The following is a 14,107-nucleotide window of genomic DNA, read 5'->3' on the forward strand; positions in this document are numbered from 1 at the left end:
GGGGGCATAGCGCTAGGATATGCTCCCATTGTCTTATAGGTGGGGGTCCCACCGCTGCGACCCGCACCTATATCGAGAATGAAGCCCCGCAAGGTGGTGGCTGAAGGACTCCGGTCCGGCCACTACCAAGCCGGCTCCCCATAGAAGTGAATGGGAGTGTACTGCGCATGCACAGCCCCCGCTCCCATTCATTTCTATGGGGCCGACGGAAATGGCAGAGCCAGCGCTCGGCTATTTCCGCCAGCCCCATAGAAAATGAATTGAGGGCGGCTGCGCATGCGCAGTGCGTCCTCCTTCACTTGCGGGGCTCCTTTCTCGATATAGGTGCGGGTCCCAGCGGTGGGACCCGCACCTATAGGACAATGGGGGGCTTATCCTTAGCGATATGCCCCCATTGTCCATGATGAGACAACCCCTTTAATGGTACATGTGCGTTTGGCCAGACTGTTCAGCTGTGTTTTGCCACCCAGGCATTATGCCAGGTTCAGAATAGGTTTTTCCCTGGGCTATTCATATCAAACTGCATGGACCCTAGGCAAGTGGTGACTGCCACCTTCTGTTGATGCATTATTCATTTTTTATGTAAATATAAAAAATGTGATCAGCTGATCAGTTGTACTGAGCAGAATTTTTCCAGGTGTGTATTATATAGTTGCTTTGGCACCCAGCACTTTTGCTTAACGTGGCATTGCCAAGGACTTGTATGAGTGTTTACAACTGTATCTGGCATAGACACACTGGGGTTTTCAGAGGATTGTATAGTATGTATTAGTGAAAACAGATCTTAGTGCATCCTATTCATTTCTATAGGACATGCACAGTCAAGTCACATGACCACCAGCTAGAGTAACAGGGTGTGCAGCAAGGACGAGGGTGACTGATTAGGTCCAGGTGCGTTCAGTGAAACTCGCACCATTTTGCAAGCAAGTTCAGTCAGTTTTGTCTGTGATGAAGTTCAGTTTTTTCTGCGCGGGTGCAATGCGTTTTGATGCGTTTTTCACGCGCGTGATAAAAAAAACTGAAGGTTTACAAACATCTCTTAGCAACCATCAGTGAAAAACGCATCGTATCCGCACTTGCTTGCGGATGCAATGTATTTTTCACTGAAGCCCATTTACTTCTATGGGGCCAGGGCTGCGTGAAAAACGCAGAATATAGAACATGCTGCGATTTTCACGCAACGCAGAACTGATGCGTGAAAAAATAAAAAAATGCTCATGTACACAGACACATTGAAATGAATGGGTCAGGATTCAATGCGGGTGCTTTGCGATCACTTCACGCATCGCACCCGCACGGAAAAATCACTTATGAGAAAGAGGCCTAAAGGTCCTGGTAGGTTGTCATAGGTATCTGGAGCCATGCTGACCTCAGTGCATCCCAGAGGCTGGAAGGTGCATGGGGAAAAATCCTTTTCTGCCAACTTTGTTATCAGAGGTGCAGTGACCATCCACCTGCTTTGGAGCCCCATACACAGTAGGGTTCACTGAACTGTTTTAGACAAGTCTGGTAGCCCCTGGTTCATTTTGGATGTCAGCTGCTCTACTGTAGCATGTTGGTTCCCCTCGTGCATCTCGTAGCGGACGTTCACCTCTTCCATCAATGGCACGTGGTTCTCGGCAAATTATTCTTTACAAATCGCATCTTTTACCCATGACCGCAACAAGGGATCTGTGCAGCCTATCGCACATCTTATATACCCACTAATCTCATGTACACGTTTTGTTTATGTGTGGAAATTGACCTGCTGTGTGGATTTCCAAATCGCAACATGTCAATTAGGTTTGCGGTTTTAGCTGCGGATTTCACTCTTTCCAATGGAAGGGTGAGATCTGCGGCAAAACCGCATCTAATCCGCAAAATTGCAGATTTTGGTGTCAATATGCTGCAGAAATCTGCACAGAAATTTGTGCGGATCTTATGTGAATTCACCGGCACCCATGTTCAGGTAGCCGTAGGGTGCCTCAAGTGGCCGATTTTGTGACTGAAAACCAGTTCCATTCATTTGAATGCTGTGGCGGGAATCACATGGATTTCTGCAAGCGCCATTTAAGTCAGTGGAAATGACTTTCAGTCGCAGGAAAATGTACTGCAAAAAAAATAAAAAATAAAAAGAGCCGCATGTGAAGGCATCCCTACCTGGCTGTTTAACATAGGGCGATCTCACATATTACAAGTGCAGCAGTCATACTTCTGTGTATTGCAGAACTTTCCACATAACTAGCCTGTATGTACACGGCAGTGTGGGAACTATGCACACAACACAAAAACATGTTACAACATCTAGATTAAAAAAAAATATATGAAATGCTTACATTTAAGCAGTTTGTCCAAATCCTCCTTTGTTTTATAAAATTTCTCTTCATACTGACAAGACAAAGACAGAATGTATAACGATTAGTTTCTCTGGACCTGCTTCTGCAAGAAAAAAAACGTATTTAGGCTGCTTTCATATAGTTTTAGCTGTGTTTTTCTGCACCTTTGCGTTTTTTTTGCAATAAAGTTGTTGCGGTTAGCGGAAGGCCTATGGAAAATGTAAGGCCAGGGTCACACGTGAGCGATTAGCCGCAGATTTGCCATTGAGTATTTTCGTGCGGCAAATCCACAGCGCTGTACAGAACCAGCAAAGTGGATGAGAATGTCAGAATTCTCACCCACATGCTGCATAAAGAAAACGCTGCGTAAAAGCTGCGGTATTGCAGATTTGAAATCCACAGCATGTCAATTTATACATTGGATTTCCCTTGCGGATTTGACCCTTTCCAATCGAGAGGGTGAAATCTGCAGCTTTTTCTGTGTCAAAACAGCCTGTAATACATGCGGTTTTGTTGCAGTTTGTTTTTGTACAGTTTTTGCTGCAGAAACACAGCAAAAAACTGTGGATTTTCAGTCACTTGTGAACGCAGCCTGATATGTGGGACGCACAAGTGTTTTTTTTTTTTTGTTTTTTTTTATTAGGTGGGTATTTTTGCCTTTTTGCATTCAGCATGCTGTAGCTCTGGCGTTTTTTTTTTCTGGTGTTTCATTATAGGAAAACTCCTAAAATAATCCACATAAATACACCTTGTAAAGGTATCAAATAGTTCATCTTTGGCACTAAAAAAAGCCCACAAAAAATGTAGCAAAAAACAAACAAACACATGCAGTCTTATTAGTGGTTAAAAAAAATCATGTGCATTCACCGTATGTATTTTTCAGTTTGCAAAAAACAGATCTGCAAAAAATACGGATGATGTCAGTGTGCCTTCTGTGTTGTACCCATTTTTTGTGGACCTAGTGTAAAACCTATTCCTGTCTGCAAAACAGACAAGAATAGGACATGTTCTGCAGAACGGACAGCACGCGGTGTCCGCAGATCTTCACTCTTCTCAATAGGTAGGTCCTTCCAGCAGGAAGGAGAAGTAGTGATATTATTAAATAGTTTATAATAAAAATGCCAGAGTCAGATTCGTGTGTGAAAGGGCCCCAAGGGTACAGCCACACGGTCAGTTTTCCTGATGCAGTTCTGAAAGCCAAAGTCAGCAGTGGATCATAAAAGGAGAAAACGTATAAAGGACAGATATGACTTCTCTTTTTTGAATTCACTCCTGGTTTTTGGCTTCCAAAACTGCATCAGGAAACGTGACCATGTAGCTGTACCCCAAGGATCTTGTCCACAAGACTGTGGCTAACCTACAGAAAATGCAAAAACAAAGGACAGGAAAAAATGTCACACATCTAGTCATAGATGGCCCGCAGCCTGCCTGTTGAAACAGAAGATGCCTACTTACCTGCTCCACGCCGCTCAGGTCCTCTGCAGTCTCCATTTTCTTGTTCCAGCACTGTTTACATGTGGCAGTACATGGACATGATCACATGCACCACTCTAGCCAATGGCTGGCTTTAGTGGCCTCAAGCAGCAGTCAGTCATTGGCCGGAGCGCGGCATGTGACCATGTCCATGAGCCACCTGATGTAAACGGTGTAGACAGCAGAGGCAGCGCAGAGGACCGGAGCGGCAAGGAGCAGGCCAGTTTGAATCTTCTCTTTTAGCAGGCAGGCTACAGGCACTTTCTTAAAAATCATTATAACCAGAAAAACCCTTTAAGGCTTTGTTCACACATAGCATATTTTTATTTTCTTACTCATTTTCTACCATGCTTTTATTTTGTGCAGATAGAAAAATGCAACATCCAGGTACTAGATATACGTGGAGGACATTTTTAAAAATTCCATCTGTCTGCTTGCAGAGTTCCCAATTTTCACCGATGCTACAGTTTTGGTTCCACTGAAATCTTCTGCTCCATAATTTCTTCATTTCAGCTGCTTCTGGAAGAGTTGGTTCACAAACAAATGTGGTTCCCATTAAAACTACCAGTGGGATGATCATGCAGACTCCCAAGTAGAACCATATGTAAAATTCACAGTGCATGTGTGCGAGTTACGACCACGAGTTCCGGTCTGACCGCTGGTCTAATGGACTGAACTGACAGCATCATAAGGATCTATCATGCCGTTAGTTCGGATCCTTAGAATTTCTCCTGTATTGCACTTGTGTGAAACCCGCCTATAGCAATGTTGTGAGACAATAAAAGCCAGTCCTTTCTGAAGTATACTTGCACAGACTATACAGGTAATACTATTAAGGAATACACAGTAGCAAAGATCACTTGGGTTTACTGACCTCAACTTTGGCTACCACTAACAAGAACCTGATGGCCTCCGCTCTACCACGTCCATCGAAGTAATGAAGTACTGGTTTCCCGGACATGATTACTTGTTCTAAAATGATAAGAAAAGGAACAATTAGAGGCAAGGATGAGATGATGTGGCGGATAAATGGTCAGAGTACTGCTGCAAAACACTTCCATTATCTTAATGGAGCCCTCAGGGGAGGACTGGGAACTTAAAGTGGCCCTGGAAAAAAAAACAAAGTGGCTCCATGTTGTAGGGGCGTCTAAAAACTGACAGAAGGCGTGACAACACAAGTAGACGGGCCAGCAATACCATAGTAGTGCAGAACAAAATACGGCCCAGGCAGAACCAAATATTACTAACCTTCTCCCTCCTTATCGGACATCAGACGACTACACACCAGACAGGTGTGGCATCTGTCTCCATCCAGAAAGGGTGTCCATTGGTTGCTTTAACAACCCAACCACCCAGGGTGCAGTTGTGTCCCTCCATGCCAGAGTTCAAATCAAGAGTAAGTCTGGACAATCTCTTTTAACTTAGAAAATACTTCTAAATTCCGTCTGCACGTCTGCATGTAAAATATGTCAGGGACTTCTCGGCACTGGAGACGTGTGAAATAAGTGATCACTACTGGGTCACACATTTCTTTTCTTCTTGACAGTCATCGTATTTAAGGCTCCATTCACACGTCCGCAACGTGTTTTGCAGATCCACGGAGCCGCAAAACACGGACAGCGGCAAAATGCGTTACGCATTTTGCGGTCCGCACATTGCCTGCACTATAGAATATGCCTATTCTTGTCCGCAATTTCGGACAAGAATAGGACAGGTTCTATTTTTTTCGGGAACGGAATTGCGGACCTGGAAGTGCGGGTCCGCAATTCCGTGTCCGGGCAGCACATCGTGCTACCCCATAGGAATGAATGGGTCCGCAATTCCGTTCCGCAAAATGCGGAAACAAAATTGCGGACGTGTGAATGGACCCTAATAGCACAGTCAACTTCTCCCAGTCCGACATCATTCCATACGCCAGCCGCACACATGTAATATCGGTCATCCGAATGATGAGCCAACAGCCATGTCTCCTGACTCCCTCCCTAGTCTCCCGTAGGCATTCACCTTCAGTGTGGCCAAACATGTATAGTCAATGGCAGAATAATGGATCAGAGAAGATAATTCCTTTTGCCTGATCCTTCTTTCCCACCATCTATCGAAGGAGGGTCGAGAGCTACCCATACACATTGGGGGTCATTTATTAAGGGACTTGCGACTATTTTAGTCATAAAAATAGTTGCAAGTCCCTTTTTTGACTGGCTGTGCAACAATACCTAGTCCCATGAGCAGTTTTACACCGTGTTCTGCAGTTGGGCTTAGCGGGGGCGTTTTGTGGCCGTGGCTGGGTCGGAACTCCGGCCCCAGCAAATTTACTAACATTTACACCTGGCCTCGTTTTTCCGCCAGGTGCATGGACCGCCATAGATTCGCCTGATTTATGATGAGGTGCATCTGATGGAATCTAAGATCAGCGTAAAAATCTGGTCTCAGTAAATGACCCTCATTATGTTGCTGAGAATGGCGGGTTCGGCCAAGAATACACTAATGTGTTTGGGAGGGTACAGTAGAGTGCAATCATTTGCAGAGGTGGATAAGATAACATTTAGGTTTAATACCCCCTTAGAATCACCAATAATAAAAAAAAATAAAGGAATCGGAGTATCAAATTATTTTTAAAAATATCTATTCTAAGAAACAGAATTTCTGTTTCTATAATAAATCTATATTATAATTCTATATAAATTATATTATATCTATATTATAATTATATTTAAAAAGAATCTATAATAAAGATGGACGTAAAAGGGGGCATGAGGAGGTGTCTGCTACATGGACGTGCGGATAGGGGTAAATTCACATGTTTCACAACAAGGCGTTGTTTTGGCAGCCAGCACATGAATTTCTGCAATAAATGTGAATATACGCCAAAATAGGATAATAACCATAGGCGTGCGCACGGGGTGTGCCTGGGCACACCCTAATCAAGCCTGCTAGCCGGCAAATACTAATGAAGCGCTTCCATTTTGGAAGCGCTCATTAGTACCGGAGGACCAAGAAGCGGTGAACGCCATGTACTTACCACTTCCTGGTCCTCGGCTGACGGCTGCGCACAGCGTGAAGCACTTTGTGACGTCACGCTGTGCGCGCCAGTTCAGAGCACAGCCGACAGCAGGAGGAAGAGGATCACGGTCGGCGAGGAGCGGCGGTGTCCAGGAGCAGAGCGGTAAGTGTTTTTTTATTGTATAAAAAATGAGGCTGCTGGGGGCATAATGGAGGCTAATGAGGCATAAGGGCTGATAATGGGGGCTAATGGCATAAAGGCTAATATATATACATACACACACATATACGCGCGCGATGTGTGGGTTTGTGCTTAAGGGTGCACACCCTAATGCAATAGGCTGCGCACACCTATGATAATAACCCAAAGCCAATATAACTTATAAAAGCGAATTCTGCTTGCTATTGCAGATGTAGGGTTCAGTAAAAAACAAAATTACTATTCCTCCATTTGGACAGTACAAAGAGAAAACTGGAGTCATTCTGGGACATATACGCTAGAAAAACTGCAAGTCACCATCCACTGTATGTCAGTTATCTACAGGTCTAGTTATCAGCATGCAGCTGAAAGGACACACCCACATATCACACGCATCATATGGGACGCCACCTGACTATATGAGGCTTTCACACGCAGCTCATTGATAAATTTCACGATTTAGAAACCCCTAAATACTGTTTTAAATTTGTGTCCCTTTTTTTTTTCTTTAAATCACAGCATGCTCTGGCTATTGTGTTTTTTTAATGAGTCAAAAATTCATAGTCATAATTACATAGTTGTTAAGGGCTCTTTCACACTTGCGTTCTTTTCTTCCGGCATAGAGTTCCGTCGTCGGGGCTCTATGCCGGAAGAATCCTGATCAGTTTTATCCTAATGCATTCGGAATGGAGAGAAATCCGTTCAGGATGCATCAGGATGTCTTCAGTTCCGGAACGGAACGTTTTTTGGACGGAGAAAATACCGCAGCATGCTGCGCTTTTTGCTCCGGCCAAAAATCCGGAACACTTGCCGGATCCGGAATTAATGCCCATTGAAAGGCATTGATCCGGATCCGGCCTTAAGCTAAACGTCGTTTCGGCGCATTACCGGATCCGACGTTCAGCTTTTTCTGAATGGTTACCATGGCTGCCGGGACGCTAAAGTCTTGGGAACCGTGGTAAAGTCTAGCAGGGAGCAGTGTACTTACCGTCCGTGCGGCTCCCGGGGCGCTTCAGAGTGACGTCAGGGCGCCCCAAGCGCATGGATCACGTGATCACATGGATCACGTCATCCATGCGCATGGGGCGCTCTGACGTCATTCTGGAGCGCCCCGGGAGCCGCACGGACTGTAAGTATACCGCTCCTCCGCTCCTGCTATGGCAACCAGGACTTTAATAGCGTCCTGGCTGCCATAGTAACACTGAAAGCATTTGGAAGACGGCTCCGTCTTCAAATGCTTTCAGTACACTTGCGTTTTTCCGGATCCGGCGTGTAATTCCGGCAAGTGGAGTACACGCCGGATCCGGACAACGCAAGTGTGAAAGAGGCCTAAGGCTGGAAAAGACAAAAGTCCAACCTGTAATTCTGCTATATTGATTGACGGAAGAAATCCCTGGATCAATGTCCATCTTCCTTTTAAAAAGGGGTTGGGCCAAAGGGAAAGGGTGTGTAGAACAAGATTTCTATACATCGTCATAAGCCTCAATGTTATTTTGAATGTATAAAATAAAAAAAATAAAATAAAAATGCGTGTCACATAAAAAACTGGCATGTTATTTTAATGGAAGGTAGACACCAGGGTTCAATACCATCACATTGGTAAAATAAAATCTGCTTTCTTCTGATGAAGGGGGACAATCAAGTTGTGGCAAGAAAAAAAAAACCTCCTGTATACGTCACGCTTTAGGCCTTGTTCATATTTCAGTGTCTGTATGATGTCCTTGAAAAAATTTGTCCGTGTTTCATCCGTGAAAACAGTGTTCGGTCAGTGTGTCCGTTTTTACCCTCCGTGTGTCATCCGTAATCCACAGACGCTGCTCAGCTGAAAATGTATTTCTAGAGCATCTCCTATCAGTGGTCAGTGAAAAACTAATGCAATACGGATGCCATTCGTGTTGTGCCTGTGATTTTCACGGACCCATAGACTTCAATGGGCATGTTTGGTCCACATCACGGACCAAAATAGTGCATGACTCCGTGATTTTTTTTCACTGACCCATGGTCAGTAAAAAAATAAAAATAAAAAAAAATACTGATCTGTGCACAGACATTATAATGGGTACGGGTCAGTGAAAAATGGAAATGTGAATGAAGCCTAAGGCCTAGTTAACATTTCAGTGCTGTGCATAATGAAAGGTGGAATCTCAACATGCCGCATCCATCTATTTCCAGATGGTCTGGAAATTATTTTTCAGTTGAGCATCAATGGAATACGGATGACACACCGACCAAACACAGATGCTTCACAGACTAAACAGTTTTTTTCACGGACACGAAAATGTGAATGAGGTCTTAAGTGTTCAAGCAGTCCTGTAGAAATTGGCAGGTTCTGACAATAGTGTACTGTATCATGGGGTGGGGGGGCAGGTTGCCCCAGGCACCAAACTGCAAGTGGGCACCCTGCCACCTGGGCACTGTTACAGTCAGAGCATTTTGCACATCCCACCATCGCTATTCAGTGGCGGGATGCGCGCAATCTGCAACAAAGTGAATGGTAATAACTCAATTGCAAGACCGTTGCAAGTTGCACTGATTGCAGACTGGCTCAGGCCTGCACCAGCTTGCCGACTAGGCGAGCGCCAGGCAACCAAGTGCTTGCTCGCTCAAAGGCCTAAACCAGACAATGTACCACTCCATTGTGGAGCAACTACCTGCAGGCTATGGGGTGGAGTGGAGAAGTGTGTGTGTGCGTGTGTGTGGAGGGGTAAAGGCCCAGATATGGGAATTTTCCAGGTTAAAGTAGAACTCCCGCAAAAATTTATATTCTCTGACCTGTTAGAAAGGTGCATGATGTAATCTGTAGTGAAGGTAATCTTCTTACCAGTGACTGTATCTGAGTTATCCCCTCCCTTCTGATTCTCAGCTGTGTCATGTGACCAGCACTCTGACTCTCCAACAGACTCAGGACAGGAAGCCAGTAACTTCTCTATTCATTCCTATGAGAGTGAGGCTGTCATAGGAGCCTGACTTCCTGTCCACACATAAGATGCTGTGTCAGTTGGAGAGTCTGATTGCTGGTCACAAGACACAGATGAGAAGCATAAGGGAGGAATAACTCACAAATATAGCTACTGGTAAGAAGATTACATCATGTACCTTTCTAGCAGGTCAGAGAATAATTTTTTTTGCGGGAGTTCTTGAATTATCAGTGAGGATGGCTGGGGGCCGAATGGGGCCCAATACTTGGCATCATAATGAAGGAATATTAGTTTATTACCGTGGGGGCTTAAGTGGTATATTTGAACTAGGTAGGACCCAATGAGGGAGATTTATCAAAACTGGTGTAAAGGAAAACCATATTACTTACCGGTAATTTCCTTTTCATGAATCCTCCATGACGGCATACCAGGAGATGACCCGCCCCCAACCAGCTAGGGACAGGAAGATAAATTTGACCCTCCTCCGGCTCCTTCTCAGTGTCTTTCTGAACCGACAGCCTGGAGAGTCTTTTTCCCCATTTTTTCATTCACACCAACACATACCTCCACCTATATGCTATCCTATACTTCTATATCTATACATTTTATTATTATATAAATATACAGTATATGCCGTCATGGAAGATTCATGAAAAGGAAATTAACGGTAAGTAATATGGTTCTTCCCCTTCATCCTCCATGACGGCATACTATGAGATGTAACAGATTAATCTGGTTTAGGGAGGGACTATGGCCTGCAATACCTTCCTACCAAAGGAAAGCTCCTGATTAGCCCCAAGTAATCAGTTTTCCTAAAGGACTTTGTGGTCTCTAAGTAGTACAAGATAGCTCTACGTACGTCCAATTTGTGAAATTTCTCCTCTCCATCTGATTTTGGATTCAAACAGAAAGAGGGAACAATAATCTCCTCCTGTCTGTCAAAATTAGATACAACTCTTGGAAGGAAAGAATTGTCCAATCTAAAAACAATCCTGTCTGGAAAGACCACGCAAAATGGTTCCACTATTTTTAGAGCCTGGATCTCGCTTAGGGCTCATGCACACGACCGTATGCCCTCCAAGACATACTGTCCGTGAGCGGAGTGGCATACATTGTGCGCACAGCATCATAGGTTACTATGATACGGTGTGCATCGGGCCGCCTGCGGGACTATTGTCCCACATTCATATCCCGCACTTATATCATGAGTGCAGGACAGTAGTCCCGCAGGCAGCCCGATGTATGCTGCTCCGGGACATATGACCCGCTCACGGACCATATGTCTCGGAGGGCATACGGTTGTGTGCACGAGTCCTTACTCAAAGGCAATCTCTACTAAAAATAGGGCTTTTAGGGAAACATTTTAGTGCGACCTCCGAAAGGGGTTTAAAGGGGGAATTCGTCAGACCTAAACTAAATTAAGATCCCAGGGAGGAACAAAAGGTCTTAAGGGTCTTAATCTATTTGCCCCTTTCAAAAACCAGATATGGTTCGCAATTTTTTCATCAAACATGGAACTCAATGCTGATACATGTACCCTGTAGGGCAGGGGTGGGGAACCTCCGGCCCGAGGGCCGTATGCGGCCCACGGTATCATTTCATGTGGCCCCCGGCCCCCTGCCAGAACATAATGTGAAAATGCTTATGACCCCTTCCATTATGGAAGCGGTCATTAGCATACGGGAGGCACAGGAAGGTGAGAACAGCACTGCACTGGCTGTCCTCACCTTCCCTGGTCTTCTTTCAGCCCCACACTGTGTCCTGACACATCCAGCGTCAGGACGCAGTGCACGTAGACGTGCACTATGACCTGACGCTGTGCGGTGTGAGGTGACAATATAGTGCGGCAGGAAGAAGAACAGGGAGGGTAAGTGAATCTGCCAAGAGGCAGCGCCGTACGGAGCTGGAGAGGTAAGTTTATTTGTTTATCTTAAATACAGTATCTGATCTGATGTCTGATTGGGGCTGATCTGAGGCTAAAGGAGGGTGGGGAGGGTCTGATGGGGGTCTGATCTGAGGCTTGGGAGGGTCTGATCTGAGGCTGGGGGTGTCTGATCTGAGGCTGGGGTTTGATAGGGGTCTGATCTGAGACTAGGGGGGCTGATGGGGGGTGATCTGAGGCTGGGGAGGGTCTGATGGGGGCTGATCTGAGGCTAGGGAGGGTATTATGAAGGTCTGATCTGAGGCTGGGGGGTCTTATAGGGGCTGATCTGACCCTGGGGGGTCTGATGGGGGCTGATCTGAGGCTGGGCGTCTGATCCGGGTCTGGTCTGAGGCTGGGGGTCTGATGGGAGTCTGATCTGAAGCTAGGAAGGGTCTGATTGGGGTCTAATCTGAGGCTTAGAGGTCTGATGGGAGTCTGATCTGAGGCTGATGTAGGCCTGGGGGGTCTGATAGGAGGCTGATTTCAGGCTGATGGAGGTGGGGGCAGATATTTTGCTGAGAAAGGGACAAAGGCAGGGACAGTTGCGAAGAAAGAGGCAGGGAGAGTGAAAGCTGGGTGAACCCCTCTCTGGACCCCCTGGGTTTAGCTTCCTGCCATTAATGTCAAATAAGTAACATTCTGAACTTAAAAATTAGACTGCTATGTGTGGTCAATATGGCGCCTGTATTGTATGTAATATACTGTATATATATAGTGCAGGCGCTATTTTGTGCTGCAAAAATACAGCCCTCTAGATTATTTTAATTGAAGTGCAATTTCTGTAACTTATCCCTAAGTCAATTATATGTTTGACCAAATACAGCAGTAAAAAATTTTTATTGAGAATTTTGTATGGCCCCCGAATGATGTTACAAATATCCAAATGGCCCTTGGCAGCAAAATGGTTCCCCACCGCTGCTGTAGGGTATTTGGACGCAACCCTTTCTCGAATCCTGTTTGCAAAAATCCCCAAATTGCCTGGATGGAAAATCTCTGAGAAGAGTTCCCCGACTGACTACACCAACCACAGGATCTTTTCCAGATTTTAGAGTAAATCTTGGAAGTAACTTCCTTCCTGCTGGCTGCCATAGTGTCAATTATGGCGTCCGATAAACCCTTGGACTTTAAAGCTTACCCTCTCAGGTTCCAAGCTGCCAGATGTAGTCTTTCCACTTTGGGATGATGGACTGGCCCCTGTGACAATAGATCTGGACTCTAGGGAAGAACCCACGGGCTCTGGATTGACAAGAGCTTCAGCAGAGGGAAGCATTGCTTTTTCGGCCACAGGGGGGCTATTAAAATCCCATGGGCCTTGTCTATGAGGATCTTTTTTTATTACCCTGGAAATTAACTGGAGGGGGGGGGGGGGAAGGCATACGCCAGCTGAAAGTCCCATTTTTGTGACAGCGAGTCTACTCCTATATTCCCAAAGTGGTTTAGGGAGAAGAATTTTTTTAGTTTTGTGTTTTCGGCTGAGGCAAACAGATCCACTAGGTGAGTACCCCATAATTCTGTGATCTGAAAAAAAACTTCCTTTTTTAGGTTCCATTCTGTTGACCTCAGAGAATTTCTGCTTAAGAAGTCCACCTTTGTATTTAGTGACCCTTTTAGGTGTACTGCCGATAGGGATCTTGAGTGAACATCTGCCCATGAAAATATTTTTTCTGTCACTAGACTCAGACCTACACTTCTTGTACCCCCCGATGGTTTCTGTAGGCGACTACCGTCAGGTTGTCAGTCCTTTCTTATATGTCCTTTCCTTCTATGTAATGGGACAATGCCTTTATAGCTTCCCAGACTGCAGACAATTCTCTCTGATTTGAAGAGAGATCTGATCCTCAGACCATTGTCCTTGGAAAGATAGATGAGAGCAATGCGCTCCCCATCCCCAAAGGCTCGCGTCTGTGGTAATAACTTGCAGATGTTCGGGATTTCAAGAAACTCCCCTCATCAGATAGTCTGGATCTTTCCACCACTGTAAGGACTGATTCAGGCTTAAAGAGGACCTTTCACTAGAATAAAACACCTAAACTAACTATACAGACATGTAGAGCGGCGCCCAGGGATCTCCCTGCACTTACTGTTATACCTGGGCGCCGCTCCGTTCCCCCGTTATAACCTCCGGTATCTTCATAGTTAGGCTCCACCCAGGGGAACTTGCCGGCATCTCATTCTCCCATGCTGTAGAGCTGGCCAATCGCAGCGCTCAGCTCATAGCCTGAGAGAAAAAAAAAGCCTCTCAGGCTATGAGCTGAGCGCTGCGATTGGCCAGCGTTAC

At 45.4% G+C, this 14,107-nt stretch overlaps 1 protein-coding gene across 3 annotated transcripts in view; it reads right to left on the reverse strand.

Moving 5' to 3' along the window:
- Positions 1 to 14,107, reverse strand: part of LOC120998076 (glutathione S-transferase 3-like) — a 48,232-nt gene that overhangs the window by 18,046 nt on the left and 16,079 nt on the right. For all 3 annotated transcript variants that reach the window (XM_040428555.1, XM_040428553.1, XM_040428554.1), the window contains exons 2-3: positions 4,663 to 4,760; positions 2,316 to 2,367 (exon numbers count right to left, since the gene is read on the reverse strand). In XM_040428555.1, the coding sequence (XP_040284489.1) occupies positions 2,316 to 2,367; positions 4,663 to 4,749 (139 nt within the window). In that variant the 5' untranslated portion in view covers positions 4,750 to 4,760. The remainder of the gene's footprint in view (positions 1 to 2,315; positions 2,368 to 4,662; positions 4,761 to 14,107) is intronic.

Source organism: Bufo bufo, chromosome 4 (genome assembly GCF_905171765.1).
Source record: "Bufo bufo chromosome 4, aBufBuf1.1, whole genome shotgun sequence".
Taxonomy (NCBI): Eukaryota; Metazoa; Chordata; class Amphibia; order Anura; family Bufonidae; genus Bufo; species Bufo bufo.